Source organism: Salmo trutta, chromosome 29, assembly GCF_901001165.1.
Source record: "Salmo trutta chromosome 29, fSalTru1.1, whole genome shotgun sequence".
In the NCBI taxonomy this organism is placed as follows: Eukaryota; Metazoa; Chordata; class Actinopteri; order Salmoniformes; family Salmonidae; genus Salmo; species Salmo trutta.
Genome location: NC_042985.1, coordinates 5,054,538 through 5,071,719, shown reverse-complemented (window position 1 = coordinate 5,071,719; position 17,182 = coordinate 5,054,538). Strand labels below are relative to the sequence as shown.

General features: G+C 41.6%; 1 protein-coding gene across 2 annotated transcripts; it reads left to right on the top strand.

Moving 5' to 3' along the window:
• The first annotated feature begins 5,803 nt into the window (after positions 1–5,803).
• LOC115166800 (membrane progestin receptor gamma-B) lies at positions 5,804–16,974 on the top strand. 2 transcript variants are annotated; one of them, XM_029720626.1, is made up of 8 exons: positions 5,804–5,942; positions 6,307–6,434; positions 7,709–7,914; positions 9,209–9,335; positions 11,528–11,572; positions 14,173–14,269; positions 14,946–15,090; positions 15,426–16,974. In XM_029720626.1, the coding sequence occupies exons 1-8, from the start codon at positions 5,889–5,891 to the stop codon at positions 15,704–15,706; spliced, it is 1,083 nt and encodes a 360-aa protein (XP_029576486.1). In that variant the 5' UTR covers positions 5,804–5,888; the 3' UTR covers positions 15,707–16,974. The 2 variants fall into 2 exon arrangements, with proteins under 2 accessions (XP_029576486.1, XP_029576487.1); XM_029720627.1 differs by lacking the exon at positions 11,528–11,572.
• Positions 16,975–17,182: the final 208 nt, after the last annotated feature.

Below are 17,182 nucleotides of genomic sequence, written 5' to 3'. Positions count from 1 at the left end.
CATTAAACTAGACTACATTAATACATTAAACTAGACTACATTAACTAGACTACATTAAACTAGACTACATTAAATTAGACTACATTAATACATTAAACTAGACTACATTAACTAGACTACATTAATACATTAACTAGACTACATTAATACATTAAATTAGACTACATTAAACTAGACTACATTAACTAGACTACATTAATACATTAACTGGACTACATTAAATTAGACTACATTAAATTAGACTACATTAAATTAGACTACATTAACTAGACTACATTAACTAGACTACATTAACTAGACTACATTAAACTAGACTACATTAACTAGACTACATTAACTAGACTACATTAACTAGACTACATTAAACTAGACTACATTAAACTAGACTACATTAATACATTAACTAGACTACATTAACTAGACTACATTAATACATTAACTAGACTACATTAACTAGACTACATTAAACTAGACTACATTAATACATTAACTAGACTACATTAAACTAGACTACATTAAACTAGACTACATTAAACTAGACTACATTAACTAGACTACATTAAACTAGACTACATTAACTAGACTACATTAATACATTAAATTCAACTACATTAAACTAGACTACATTAAACTAGACTACATTAAACTAGACTACGTTAAACTAGACTACGTTAAACTAGACTACATTAAACTAGACTACATTAAACTAGACTACATTAATACATTAAACTAGACTACATTAATACATTAACTAGACTACATTAACACATAAAATTAGACTACATTAACTAGACTACATTAACTAGACTACATTAACTAGACTACATTAAACTAGACTACATTAAACTAGACTACATTAAACTAGACTACATTAATACATTAACTAGACTACATTAAACTAGACTACATTAAACTAGACTACATTAACTAGACTACATTAACTAGACTACATTAAACTAGACTACATTAAACTAGACAACATTAATACATTAACTGGACTACATTAAACTAGACTACATTAATACATTAACTAGACTACATTAATACATAAAATTAGACTACATTAACTAGACTACATTAACTAGACTACATTAAACTAGACTACATTAAACTAGACTACATTAAACTAGACTACATTAATACATTAACTAGACTACATTTAACTAGACTACGTTAAACTAGACTACATTAATACATTAACTAGACTACATTAACTAGACTACATTAAACTACCTAATGGTTCATGTTTACTTGCCGTCACCTGGTTACAAGTCCCAGTGAAGATGTTTTATGCAGATACTCCACACTACCAGGTAACAAAAACACACTGGTGTCTTGGGAGGAAATACAATGTTTTGATAAAGAATACCTCAGGGGCAAAATCTGTATAGCTCTCACAAGAGACTTTCTTCTGTTTGAACCTCGTTTGTCTTTATGTTCAGGCCTAATGGGCTTCCCATTTTGTTTTAAAAGTAATTCAAAGGAATGAATCACCAAGTCATCACAAATAGCATATTGAATGAATCACCAAGTCATCACAAATAGCATATTGAATGCATTGCATTTATTTGACATTTATTTGACATTTATTTGAAAGATGTACAAATATGTGCGATGTTTCATGTTGTGTTGTAGTCCTCCTGAAGAATACCTTATTGGTCCTTTACTTTGTTCTTTCCCTCTTTGTCTAGGGACATGTCACTTAGGTTAACCTGCCGGGTCTAGGGACATGTCACTTAGGTTAACCTGCCGGGTCTAGGGACATGTCACTTAGGTTAACCTGCCGGGTCTAGGGACATGTCACTTAGGTTAACCTGCCGGGTCTAGGGACATGTCACTTAGGTTAACCTGCCGGGTCTAGGGACATGTCACTTAGGTTAACCTGCCGGGTCTAGGGACATGTCACTTAGGTGAACCTGTCAGGTCTAGGGACATGTCACTTAAGTGAACCTGCCGGGTCTAGGGACATGTCACTTAGGTTAACCTGCCGGGTCTAGGGACATGTCACTTAGGTTAACCTGCCGGGTCTAGGGACATGTCACTTAGGTTAACCTGCTGGGTCTAGGGACATGTCACTTAGGTTAACCTGCCGGGTCTAGGGACATGTCACTTAAGTGAACCTGCCGGGTCTAGGGACATGTCACTTAGGTTAACCTGCCGGGTCTAGGGACATGTCACTTAGGTTAACCTGCCGGGTCTAGGGACATGTCACTTAGGTTAACCTGCCGGGTCTAGGGACATGTCACTTAGGTGAACCTGTCAGGTCTAGGGACATGTCACTTAGGTTAACCTGCCGGGTCTAGGGACATGTCACTTAGGTTAACCTGCCGGGTCTAGGGACATGTCACTTAGGTTAACCTGCCGGGTCTAGGGACATGTCACTTAGGTTAACCTGCCGGGTCTAGGGACATGTCACTTAGGTTAACCTGCCGGGTCTAGGGACATGTCACTTAGGTTAACCTGCCGGGTCTAGGGACATGTCACTTAGGTTAACCTGCCGGGTCTAGGACATGTCACTTAGGTTAACCTGCCGGGTCGAGGGACATGTCACTTAGGTTAACCTGCCGGGTCTAAGGACATGTTAGTTAACCTGCTGGGTCTGGGGAAATGTCACTTAGGTTAGTTAACCTGCCGGGTCTGGGGACATGTCACTTAGGTTAGTTAACCTGCCGGGTCTGGGGACATGTCACTTAGGTTAGTTAACCTGCCGGGTCTGGGGACATGTCACTTAGGTTGGTTAACCTGCCTGGTCTGGGGACATGTCACTTAGGTTAGTTAACCTGCCGGGTCTGGGGACATGTCACTTAGGTTAGTTAACCTGCTGGGTCTGGGGAGATGTCTGGAGAGACCTGAAAATAGCTTTGCAGCAACTCTCCCCATCTAACCTGACAGAGCTTGAGAGAATCTGCAGAGAAGAATGGGATAAACTCCCCAAATACAGCTGTGCCAAGCTTGTAGCATCATACCCAAGAAGGATTGAGGCTGTAATCTATTATTATGAGCCATCCTCCCCTCCGCAGCCTCCACTGCACTGACCCTTAACCTTAACATTACCCTTAACCCCAACCCTCACTTAACCTGACCCTACTCATAACTCTATCAAATTGTTGAGTATCTTCAGATAAAATGTGACATTAATTTGTAATTGTACTGCAGGTAAAAGATCAGGCTCTTCTATGATCTGTAGGACCATCATGTCTGTGCTGATATAGGCCTAGCCATGTAGTTGTTACTCAGTTTACACACTTGGTTAATTTTTACACATTCTAGTTGCTGAGATTTGAGATGAACTGTCCTCAAGTGAACCAAACCTAGAGCTACAGTAGTTAGCAATGTCCAGTCAAATAAATAAAACATCATTTGTAACTATATTCGAACGAACAAAGCAACAAAATAAAATTAAAAAAACATTTATTTACACATGACAGAAAATTACTAAGAAAAGGCCACACTTAATGTTACTACGTCTATAGCAAAAGTGGAATATGTTTTCATTCTTTGCGTTCAGATTTTGAACAACATAACATGGAGGAATGTTGATTTAAGCTTTCAGTCATCTCTGGGTGTGACACTCATTCTGTGGGCAGATGACATGTGTACATGCCTCTTTCTAACATGGAAGGAATGAGTGAAAGAGATGTTTCTTTCTGCCACTTACACCCTTCATTCATTGCCAGCCTTTATCTGGTGTGACTGAAACTCAGTTTGCATATTTGGCAGAGTTCAATATGGCTTGGTCCCAGATTTGTTTGTGCTGTTACGCAATGACCATACAGATGTAGGATCTTAATTTGATCAATCTTTTTGTTGCTGAGAATTTTCCTGCCAAGCAGGAAATGCAAACTTGTAGTGTATTCAAGGTTTAAAAAGTATTCTAAAGTTTATAATTTCCACTTTAAAATGTCACTTCATTTGCTCTAACGAAAAATGTATCAACCCTTACAAAAATGTCCATTAATTATAATCCACATAATAATTCACATTTCCTGTTGCTACAGGATTATTTTCCTCCTGTAGCGAACTGGGTCAAATTAAGATCCTACATCTGTAGGAGTTGGAAAGACAGCACAAACAGGTCTGGGACCAGGCTAAATTCACTGCTAATCTCCAGACATCTTCACTTAGGTGTCTCTTAATGGAAAATGGCCACCCATTCTAAAGTGATTCTTAAGACAATGAATGTCAGTAACAGCTGGTTCCTTGGAGACTGAGGTAGTGCTTGTTTTTGTCACTGTTACCTTGAAGTTGAACCAAGACTCCTCACTGCGAAACCTTTTTTATAAATGTATTGTCAAGTGCAGGTAAAAAAAGATACAATTTCATTACAATGAATAGCTTAAATAATACCTGTCTTTATTTTGTATTTCTTCCCCATGACTTGCATACACTCATGTACAGCATCAGAACAGGTACAACCATGCATACACTCATGTACAGCATCAGAACAGGTACAACAATGCATACACTCATGTACAGCATCAGAACAGGTGCAACCATGCATACACTCATGTACAGCATCAGAACAGGTACAACCATGCATACACTCATGTACAGCATCAGAACAGGTACAACCATGCATACCCTCATGTACAGCATCAGAACAGGTACAACCATGCATACACTCATGTACAGCATCAGAACAGGTACAACCATGCATACACTCATGTACAGCATCAGAACAGGTACAACCATGCATACACTCATGTACAGCATCAGAACAGGTACAACCATGCATACACTCATGTACAGCATCAGAACAGGTACAACCATGCAATCAGACAAAAACAAAAAAAAGATTTCATATTCACATGTCTTATTTCTTATTGATTTGCTCTTATTGACATGAATCTGATGTGGGACTGCCAGATATTATGGAAATCATTTGGTCTGCCTTTGATGTTACAGTAGGACCTAAATCTTGTCCTCAAGAATGTAGCTAGATATTTAATTTAGCCACTGTGTTCAAGTAGGAGGATTGTAGATTTCCAGAATAATGTTATGCATTTCTTTGCTGCATGCATAGACAGATCAATATATATTTTTCTGCTACTTATTCCATGGATCTAGTTCACGAGTACCAAGCAGACACAAGCGAGGCAGGGGTTGAAATCTCTAAACATCACAGTGAAAGCTGCTAAACTTGCTGTACTGCTGTGCTCTTTCCCCTTTGTGATTGTTAGGCTACCGTAATCAGTCATTAACTCATTGTTTTTACTTCAGAGAACAATAGGCCAACTGCTCTCAAAGACAAACTCTGTAACTCATAAACCATTATCTTTCAAAATATGAAAGCTTTTGGTTAGACTTCTGTTGCCTTTTTCAAAAGTTTTCTCCCTTGGCAGCTTTTTCGAAGAATGTGAATATTTTTGTGTGTCTGTGTGTGAACATGAACTCAGCTGCTCAACACCTTTTTGTCTTAGGGTGAAACTAGATGGGGTGTGCAGAGCCTGACGGGAGGGAGGGAGGGAGGGAGGGAGGGAGGGAGGGAGGGAGGGAGGGAGGGAGGGAGAGGGAGAGGGAGAGGGAGAGAGAGAGAGAGAGAGAGAGAGAGAGAGAGAGAGAGAGAGAGAGAGAGAGAGAGAGAGAGAGAGAGAGAGAGAGAGAGAGAGAGAGAGAGAGAGAGAGAGAGAGAGAGAGAGAGAGAGAGAGAGAGAGAGAGAGAGAGAGAGAGAGAGAGAGAGAGAGAGAGAGAGAGAGAGAGAGAGAGAGAGAGAGAGAGAGAGAGGAGTGGTGGAACAGGTGTACTGAATGTTCTGGGTGGGTGGGGAGTGGGAGGGAGGAACCGACAGAACAACATAGCAACAACCTTATAAAGGGAAAGATGCTCCCTCTCTCTGGCTTCAGTTCATACAGCAAGTGAAGTCAACACCACTGTCCTCTCAGACAACATGCTCAGCCTTATTAAACTGCCCAGAGTCTTCACCATCAACCAAGTCCCAAAAGTAAGTTACTTTACTTCACTACGTTTTATAATGACATATCCTACAATATTATTTTCAGAGTCGAGGTTATATTTTCTATTTAAATCCAGTTAATTCAGAAGTTGGACATGTGGACATGGAATTTGAGTGGAACACTATTCTGAATCGTGTGTTTATTCTTGCCACTTAGAATGTCAAGAATGTATCATTGTGACTCCCCTCAAGAATGTATAGTCCTACTTTCACTGGGAAATACGTCAACATCATCACCATTGTCTTTATAGTAAACAGGTTACCCTCCATATGTATCTAGATATAGCCTACTACTGTGTGGTGAATGAGTGTTGGCCAACTGTGCAGTAACCCTGGGTTTTGTTTTGTTTAGGTGTTCCATGAGGACAGCATCATCTCAGGCTACCGACACCCTTGCAGCTCAGCCACTGACTGCATCCTCAGCCTCTTCCAGCTGACCAATGAAACGCTCAATATCTGGACACACTTCCTGCCCACATGGTATAGCCGAGCGACACCTGTTACGGGGTTCCTTGTGAACGCCACATGGGGGCACATGTTTTGGTCACACTTTATTTGGATAGTCCCACACAGTTGTAGTAAATTCACAACCTTAACATCCAACATAGATTAAAACAAACTGAGCTCTTTTCCTTAGATTCTTTATTCCAAAACTCTTCATCCTCAAAAAAACAATGATCCGTAAAGTTAAATGTGTGTCAGGTAATCCTGTGAATTGTAGTTAATAGAAGATGGGGGGACTTCTCAAACTATTTAATAACCCGTATATCTCCCCCCCCCCCCCCCCCCATGGCAGTCCTCTGCTTCTTATTAAGGATGTGTAAAGAGCAGGTGTAGTCATTAAACATGATGGCTAACTAGAACCTCAGGGGACAGTCTCGTGTCAGTGATACTGGAGGCTTGACTGAGACGAAAGTAAACAGTGAACTTTTCTCTCATGTTTAGTTTTATCTTTATCATTTGGATACGAACAATGAACATAACATGTCTTTTAATGACAGAAAAGAAGCAACTGCATATTGAAACATGCTCTCTCACTCTCAATTCCCTGGAACAATGTTGCTTTGGATTTGGACTAAACCAGAAAACATGATTAACAGGTTTTAGTGAATAGCAGCTGAAGCATATTCCACAGGCTTGAGGCCTTCCACAGGAAGTAGTAGTTGATTAGCAGTGTAGCATGGTGTATGTGACTGTGTCTACCTGATGATGACAGTCGTTAAGACACTTGCCTCTGCACTGCAAGGATCAAGGACTCCTCTTTCTATTTCTCTCTCCCTCTCCCTCTCTCTCTGTCTCCCTCTTCTCTCTCCTTTCACAGCTCTCAAATGAGTTGCCACAATTAGTGAACAGCTCAGTGTAGTGATGGGGAAAACCACAAATAAGGTTTATTTGTTAATGAGGTGTGCAGAGACATGGAAACACAGCCCGCTGCCTCTGTAACTACTGTGTACAGGCCAGGGAAAACCTTGTGGTAGATACAGTAACTCACTGTGGCTGACTGAACTGGAGAATACAGTAATCTTACAAAACACCAGGCTGGTTAAAGGGGATTTCTTTCTTTTTTTTAAGCTATCACTGTGATGTTTAGGCGAACAATCCAAAATAACTATTTCATTTTGAAGAATCATAATTAACTTGCATTCTGATTTAATGCTGAAACAAGCACCACAAAATTGGTAAACGATTGGTCCTGAAAGGAATGCGTCCTCCAGTACCAAACTAACCCCTCTGTCCTCTGTGTGTCCTGAAAGGTACTTCTTCTGGAAGCTGCTGACGGTGGTCCTGATGCAGGACGTGTGGCGCGACTCGTTCACATGGCCCCTGCTGGTGTTCCTGATGTCGTGCTGTGTGTACCCGCTGGCCTCGAGCTGTGCCCACACCTTTAGCACCATGTCAACGCGCGCGCGACACATCTGCTTCTTCTTCGACTACGGAGCTCTGAGTCTCTACAGCCTGGGTGAGTAGACATGTCATAGAAATATAATTATTTTCAAAAGAACATTGTTGCCCCTAGCAACATGACTACTATATTATGCAGGTGTATTTCTAGAGGGAAATGCATTGTATGGATTCTATCTAGTCAATGTATAAGGGGTTGGATTTGTATAGAGTTCTGAACCTGCAGGTCTTTTAACTGAGAGTCGTTGTATGATACCCTGATGGAGTTAGAATGGGTAGGAAGCACAGGAGGTTGGTGGCACCTTTATTGGGGAGGATGGACTTGTGGTAATGGCTGGAGCAGAATCCGTGGAATGGTATCAAATACATCAAACATTGTTTGATGCCATTCCATTTGCTCCATTCCAGCCATTACTATGAGTTGTCCTCCCCTCTGCAGCCTCCACTGGTAGAAAGGGAATGTAGTCCCATTCAAATGGATGTTCTGTGGTGGGTACACTGGCCAGTCATACTTTTGATGTACAATTTGGAGTGTTGGATTGATCACATTAAACATCTATGCCTGTTTCATTTGATCTAATTCTGTGGTTTCCCCAAATCAACCCCTAGCCGCTTGTTAATTCCTCATTACAGATCTGATGGAAGTACATGTGTCTGAGATAAATGGCACCAACTGCCTGGCCTACCACAGGCTCTATGACCATATTTGGCCCACCCATTCAATCCTTTTGGATTTTGGAGGGGCTTACAAAAGGTGTCTAGGGGTGGCAGTTGGGGTGGCAGTAGGGGTTGATGTGGAAAAACGCATGCATAATGGTTTGCATTTATATAGCTCTGCACCCAGTTTTAAAAATCCCTTAGTGTGTAGCAGGTCTTGAACAGGACATAATGTACAGTCAGAGCAACTATACCCTCAACTAACTAATGTGAAGCACCAACCTGCCATACAAAGGGTGTTATTAGTTATGGAATGCATGCAGGAATGTGCTTAACCACATGTACCATGCATACTGAGTCCTGGACCAACCAGTCCTCAGATTGGAATCTACACTTCTGCCAGCATCTGCATGCTGAAGGGTGACAGTGTGTGTTTGTGTGTACACACGCATGAATGCCTTAGCCACATGAGTTCCCACATGTAGGATCTTAATTTGAGCCAGTTTGCAACAGCATGAAAGATCTTCTGAAACAGGGTGATCAAATTAAGATCCTCCATCTGTATGTGTGTATATTATACACATCAATATAGTCTATGGTATATACACATAGTTTGCAGTGTCTCTGTATGCACACACGTTTGTATTTGTGTCTATTCCTGCATGTTTGGTTATGCATATTTCTTTCCCCTCCAGGCTCTGCCATAACATATTCTGCCTACGTGATTCCTGATAAGTGGGTGAACAGTTTGTTCCACCAGTACTATATCCCCATCGCTGTGGTAAACACTGTCATCTGTACCGCCTTAGCCTGCTACTCCAGGTAAGAGAGCTTTCTACTGGAAGGCCACTGTTGTTTGCAGGTTAGCGTTTTTCCATTTACATTACATTTACATTACATTTACATTTAAGTCATTTAGCAGACACTCTTATCCAGAGCGACTTACAAATTGGTGCATTCACCTTATGATATCCAGTGGAACAACCACTTTACAATAGTGCATCTAAATCTTTTAAGGGGGGGGGTTAGAAGGATTACTTTATCCTATCCCAGGTATTCCTTAAAGAGGTGGGGTTTCAGGTGTCTCCGGAAGGTGGTGATTGACTCCGCTGTCCTGGCGTCGTGAGGGAGCTTGTTCCACCATTGTGGTGCCAGAGAAGCGAACAGTTTGGACTGGGCTGAGTGGGAACTTTGCTTCTTCAGAGGTAGGGAGGCGAGCAGGCCAGAGGTGGATGAACGCAGTGCCCTTGTTTGGGTGTAGGGCCTGATCAGAGCCTGAAGGTATGGAGGTGCCGTTCCCCTCACAGCTCCATAGGCAAGCACCATGGTCTTGTAGTGGATGCGAGCTTCAACTGGAAGCCAGTGGAGAGAGCGGAGGAGCGGGGTGACGTGAGAGAACTTGGGAAGGTTGAACACCAGACGGGCTGCGGCGTTCTGGATGAGTTGTAGGGGTTTAATGGCACAGGCAGGGAGCCCAGCCAACAGCGAGTTGCAGTAATCCAGACGGGAGATGACAAGTGCCTGGATTAGGACCTGCGTCGCTTCCTGTGTAAGGCAGGGTCGTACTCTGCGAATGTTGTAGAGCATGAACCTACAGGATCGGGTCACCGCCTTGATGTTAGTGGAGAACGACAGGGTGTTGTCCAGGATCACGCCAAGGTTCTTAGCACTCTGGGAGGAGGACACAAGGGAGTTGTCAACCGTGATGGCGAGATCATGGAACAGGCAGTCCTTCCCCGGGAGGAAGAGCAGCTCCGTCTTCCTTGTTCTGGAGGCAGCTCTGCAGAGTGGTCACTAGCTGGCACAGCCACAAAGTCCTCAAATCTGATTTAAACCTAACCTTAACCCCAACCACACTGATAAATCTAACCTTAAATGAAAACCAAAAAGCAAATGTTTGTTTTCATGAATGTTTACAATATAGCCAGCTGGCCTATCTAAGGGGAAAACGCTCAGTTCTGCCTCCAGGTGTCGTAGGGTTTAGACCAAGACGCAGCGGAAAAATGTATACTCATCTTCTTTGATTTACGGACAAAGAAGGAAAACCAAAACAAACACGTATACAAAAAACACGACAACAAAGAACAGGCCGGTAAGGCACAAAGCTATACACAGCAACAATCTCCCACAAAAATCCCATGACAAACACACACCTATTTATAGGACCTTCAATTAGAGGCAACGATAGACAGCTGCCTCCAACTGAAGGCCCCAACACCAATTAACTAAACATAGAAATACAAACGACTAGACTGAACATAGAACAATAACCAAAACCCTGGACTAATAAATCAAATACCCCTCTACATACATAACCACCCCGAACCATATAAACCAAATACCCCCTCTACATGAACACATACACAAACACACCCTGAACCACATAAAACAAATACCCCCTGCCACGTCCTGACCAAACTATAAGAACAAATAACCCCTTTACTGGTCAGGACGTGATACCAGGACAAGACTCATGACAATAAATGTCAACCTGCCTGTTGTTTAGCAACCACTCAATCTCAGGCATCTCATAGTGCTAATGAGGATATTGTATAATTAGCTCTGGGTTTAAAGGAATGTGATTGTACAGCTTGACCCCTAGCTTTGGATGTTGTGAATTAATAAGATTACAAAATGACAATATTCCTCCAACCAGAAACAATCAAATTTAGTCTAAATCCTACTGTGTGGACACATATTTGACATTAAACATTTTAATGTAGATTTCATACACACTGCTGTTAAATTAATTTTGGGGAATGAAACTGCTCCTTTCAGCTCCTTTCTGTCAAAATATCTTGCATGATAGGAGGCAAATTGGACCAGTCTTTTACCTCAGCTTAGCTTCACTGTGTAGCAGCTATTGTGACTTCACTTGTCATCGTACACTAAGCCTACACGTTGTTGTTAAAACGCACACTGACTGGTTTGCCTACATTTCTTCATAATTATTACTGAGTATTCTCTGCTTGATGGCAGTCTCACAATGCTTCTCCCTCCTCTTTTCTGCTAAGGCTTGGTTTACCATATATCCAATATAACCATGACATCATAAAAAGGTAAACATCATGTCGTCTCCGTTTGTCATGCGTTTTCTTTTGCTCTCTGTCAACTGCTGTGCTACTGCTAAGCTAACTCACTCTGCTACTGCTAAGCTAACTCACTGTGCTACTGCTAAGCTAACTCACTGTGCTACTGCTAACCTAACTCACTGTGCTACTGCTAACCTAACTCACTGTGCTACTGCTAACCTAACTCACTGTGCTACTGCTAACCTAACTCACTGTGCTACTGCTAACCTAAATCACTGTGCTACTGCTAACCTAACTCACTGTGCTACTGCTAACCTAAATCACTGTGCTACTGCTAACCTAACTCACTGACTCACAGGAGGTTGGTGGCAACTTAATTGGGGAGGATGGGCTCATGGTAGTGGCTGGAGCGGAATGGGTGGAATGCTATCAAATACATCAAACACATAGTTTCCATTTTCACATATGTAGACACTGGTTTGGTGCTGGAGATAATGAATATGAGGTTGAAAAGTGGCGGAGTTGCCCTTGAAATATTAGTGGCACTATGCACCTCCCTTTTCAATTATGTGGGTGTGAGCTAACAAAAAAACATGTAGGCCTCGTCACTCCATAGATAGACTATCAAGTGTGGTTTTAGTTGGAAGAGGTAGTAAGGAGAGGGAACACATGTACAGTAGTTAGCAACAGATTGTGTGTTCTTTATGTGAAGAGGGAGTTGGCTTCATTTACACTGGAATCTGTTTCAAAGCTACAAAAACAGAATCTATTTTGCTAATCTGATCTGACAATGACTCAGCAGTTATGGTTGTGTGAAAGGTAAGGAGAGCAAGTGAGTGAATTTAATTGAAGCCGTGCATTCGGAAAGCATTCAGACCCCTTGACTTTTCCCACATTTGTTACATTACAGCCTTAAAAAAAACCTTTTTGCTATTAAACTAGAAATTGAGCTCATGTGCATCCTGTTTCCATTGATCCTCCTTGAGATGTTTCTACAACTTGATTGAAGACCACCTGTGGCAAATTCAATTGATTGGATATGATGTGGAAAAGCACATGTCTATATAAGGTCCCACAGTTGACAGTGCAGGTCAGAGCAAAAATCAAGCCAAGAGGTCGAAGGAATTGTCCGTAGAGCTCCGAGACAGGATTGTGTTGTGGCACAGATCAGGGGAAGGTTACCAAAACATTTCTGCAGCATTGAAGGTCCCCAAGAACACAGTGGCCTCCATCATTCTTAAACAGAAGAAGTTTAGAACCACCAAGAATCTTCCTAGAGCTGGCCACCTGGTCAAACTGAGCAATCGGGGGAGAAGGAACTTGGTCAGGGAGGTGACCAATAACCCGATGGTCACTCTGATAGAGGTCCAGAGGTCCTCTGTGGAGATGGGAGAATCTTCCAGCCATTTCTACAGCACTCCACCAATCCAGCCTTTATCGTAGTGGCCAGACAGAAGCCACTCTTCAGTAAAAGGCACATGACAGCCTGCTTGGAGTTTGCCAAAATGCACCTAAAGGACTCTCAGACCATGAGAAACAAGATTCTCTGGTCTGATGAAACCGAGATTGAACTCTTTGGCCTGAATGCCAAGGGTCACGTCTGGAAGGATCCGGCACCATCCCTACAGTGAAGCATGGTGGTGGCAGCATTATGCTGTGGGGATGTTTTTCAGCGGCAGGGAATGGGAGACTTGATGAAAATCTGCTCCATAACTCTCAGGACCTCAGACTGGGATGAAGGTTCACCTTCCAACAGGACAACGACCCTAAGCACATAGCCAAGACAACACAGGAGTGGCTTTCGGACCAGTCTTTGAGTGGCCGAGCCAGAGCCCGGACTTGAACCCAATCGAATATCTCTGGAGAGCCCTGAAAATAGCTGTGCATCAATGCTCCCCATCCAACCTGACAGCACTTGAGAGGATCTGCAGAGAAGAATGGGAGAAACTCCCCAAATACAGGTGTGCCAAGCTTGTAGCATCATACCCAAGAAGAATCGAGGCTGTAATCGCTGCCAAAGGTGCTTCAGCAAAGTACTTAGTAAAGGGTCTGAATATTTATGTAAATGTGATATTTCAGTTTTATTTTTATTTTTAATACATTTGCAAAATGTATTTATTGGGTATTGTGTGTAGATTGATGAGGGGAAGGAAAACATTTGAATCCATTTTAGAATAAGGCTATAACGTAACAAAATGTGGATAAAGTCCAGTGGTCTCAATACTCTCCAAATGCACTGTAAGTGATTTGTGATGGGAATATAAAACCATGAAAATGTCCTGTGTAATATTTAAACAAGATGAGTTCATGCTAGATACAAAAATGCACTTAAAAAGTGTCTATTTGGGAGCAAGTTCATAACGGCTACAGTTTATTCCCAAATTCAGTAACGGGAAATGGGTTTCTAATAATTTTAATAACCATGCAACAGTAATGCAATAATTTGTTCCCTAGACGCTGTTAAGAGCATCTTCTATTCATCTATCCTTAATGCACAGAGATGGGGAACAAAGAGATGGCATACGTTGATTAATTAAAATCCGTAATTATTTGCAGTGTATAACGAATGTGCATGGATTTGGCTCATTGTGATGGCTGATAAAACAATCATAACTTTATTTTTTCAGATTCTCAGAATGTAAGAGCCCAAAGTTTGGCAAATTTCTCCGCATTCTAGCTTTCGCATTACCCTACCTGTTCGACAACATTCCTCTCTTCTACAGGGTGAGTCATTACATTTCTTTCCCCTCTGTGTGAACAGACGCACCTTCTCCTGTGCCTGAGGAAAAGTTGAAAAGTATAGAACAGTGTTTGTCATGTTGAAGTGTACTATGTGATGTTTTTATTATTTTTTTGCCAGATCGTGGGACTAGGGATGAAAATGAGCTGAAGCTAGTATTGTCTGATTATTATACGACTATATATTTTGAAACCTAGCAAGCTCTGTACACTTTGTTGTCTGGTTAATGGTATGATTATAGTCAAGTCAGTGGAATGCAGGTGTACATTTAAGTATTTATGAACAGTTCTGAAATTCAGCTATTGGATCTTAATTTGACCAGTTTCTCACAGCAGTAAAATAATCCTGCAGCAACAGAAATGTTGATTATAATTATAGATTATAATTCATTTTTGTATGGGTTGATACGTTTTTAGTTAGGGCAAATCAAGTCTGAAATTTTGAACTGTAAATTACCAATGTTAAAATATTTTTTAAAGCTCAAATACACTACAAGTTGGTGTTTCCTGCTGTATAGGAAATGTCCTGCAACAACCGGGTGATCAAATTAATATTCTACAACTGTACCATGCTATCTTGGTTCAACAGCCATGTGGAGTGTGACTGTGATGAAGCCTGTCACGTGACGCGAGGCTAATACATTCTACTGTGTTTTGACAGCTCTTCTTGTGTGTGGGTGAGGGCTGCACTGACAACGATACCAACGCTCTCCACCACACCCACATCGTCATGGCCTTCCTGACCGCATTCCTCTTCGCCACACACCTACCAGAGCGCCTGGCCCCAGGCAGCTTCGACTACATAGGTGAAAGTGCATGGTCTATCTGGAAAGGCTGCTTGTTTGATTCATTCAGAATGATTTGTCACTGTACTGTGCAAGACTTGTTGCAATACAGTGGATACTGATCAACACTGGCTTGACATTAGTGGTATGACATATGTAGCATTAAAACAACATAGTAGTCTTTATATCACTGCCTCTGGGACTCACCGTGCCTTCCTGTTTCCCCCTTATGCTGTGGAGGCCAGTTCTTCTGTTGCTGGCCAGTTACAGTTCTCCTCCTTGAGTTCTGCTTCGTACCTTTCCTGTACCACTACTACTGTAGGTATTTAACCACAGTCCTTTTGCACCCTCTGCAGGTCACAGCCACCAACTGTTCCACGTGTTCGGCATAATCGGCACTCATTTCCAGATGGAGGCCATTGAGCAGGACATGGTGACGCGACGCCCGTGGCTCCTCACGTACTCTCTGCCCATCACCTTCACCAACACATTGGGGGCGGCACTGCTGAGTGTAACCCTCAGCCTTGGCATCATCTTCCTCTTTAGTCTGCCTCTGCTCTGGTCAGCCACCCGGGGAGAACACACTGAGAAGAAGACCCAGTCACATCCAATAGCCAAGGGCTGCCAGTACCACTAGCACTAGCCATTAGCCACATGCTAATGACAATGTATACAGGATGTAGGAACTGGATGGTTCAGTTGGTGGAGCATGGTGCCTGTAATGCCAGGGTTGTGGATTCGATTCACAGGGCCACCCACACGTAAAATGTATACAAGCATGAATGTAAGTCACTTTGGATAAGAGCGTCTGCTAAATGGCATATATTTGTATTATATTACTATTATTAAACTGGACACTGTGATGGGGGTGGGCTTGGGAGAAGAGGTGAACAAGTGAAGTGACCCACTATGACTTCTTGGTGTTGGATACAGGTGAAGTCATGACAAGATACAATGCTGAAGGGGCAATGAAATGTTCTTCACATTATGTCAGCATGGATGAATAAACCAGTAGCTGAGCAAGAGCTCCAGATATACTACAATGAGGGACAGACAGTGGTACCTCTGGTAGTATTACATTGACTATAGGACTAGTACACAGTATTAAACACATAGGCCTTGCTTTTGTTCGCTGATTTACCAACGCTACTGAGGAGCAGGAAGAGACTGGAGCAGTGGGAAGTCAAACTGTTTATGAAGAATCAATCCACTGACGAGCAGGAAGAGACTGAAGCAGTGGGAAGTCAAACTGTTTATGAAGAATCAATCCACTGAGGAGCAGGAAGAGACTGGAGCAGTGGGAAGTCAAACTGTATATGAAGAATCAATCCACTGAGGAGCAGGAAGAGACTGGAGCAGTGGGAAGTCAAACTGTATTTGACGAATCAATCCACTGAATGTTACATGAAGAGGAATTTTCAATATTCCTTCAATTTCATTTTTCTTTTTTTTTAAACACATTATTTTTATACTAAATATATTGATCACTTGATCATTTTTATACACAAACAATGGATATGTACCACAAACATATATCAACAATATTAGGGCCACAGTCTGTAGTCTAAGGGCTGTTCAGTAGAGGGTTTTGGTGGTCTACTGTAAACTAAAATCAGCACTGAAGGATACAATAACTTATTAATGAAGTGTACAGTATGTATGATGGTCAGCTACTAAATTGAAGGTGCCTTTTAGAGATAAAAATGATACATGTCACATCGCTTTCCTGTACACTGTTAAGTACAGTATTATTTAAAGCGTCACCAAGAGATTATAGTTCTCCGTTAGACATTAAACATTTTCTTTGGCTCCTGTAAATCTTGTCTTATTTTAGTTCATATATTTTGTAATGTTATTTATTGTGAATTCCCATAAATAAAAGGTGTATGTGTATTGCCTTGAAATGAACTAGAGAGCAAAAACATCCTGTGAATGCAACACAAGAACTAGGCCTACAGCAAACTCCAAACACGGTTTTCTCATTGTAGTACATTAGAAGAAGAGCCTTTAGCTCACTTTCTCTTATTTCATTAACCACATGTAGGCTAGAGGATCACTTTGGATTTTATCATATGCACAATATTCTTGAAATAGACATTGTACACAATATTTT

Bases quoted from the DNA above. Each gene is read 5' to 3' on its own strand.
- LOC115166800 (XM_029720626.1), top strand. From the start codon at position 5,889: ATGCTCAGCCTTATTAAACTGCCCAGAGTCTTCACCATCAACCAAGTC. The intron at 11,573-14,172 runs GTAAACATCATG...TTATTTTTTCAG, and splicing joins AACCATGACATCATAAAAAG to ATTCTCAGAATGTAAGAGCC. The intron at 14,270-14,945 runs GTGAGTCATTAC...GTGTTTTGACAG, and splicing joins ACATTCCTCTCTTCTACAGG to CTCTTCTTGTGTGTGGGTGA.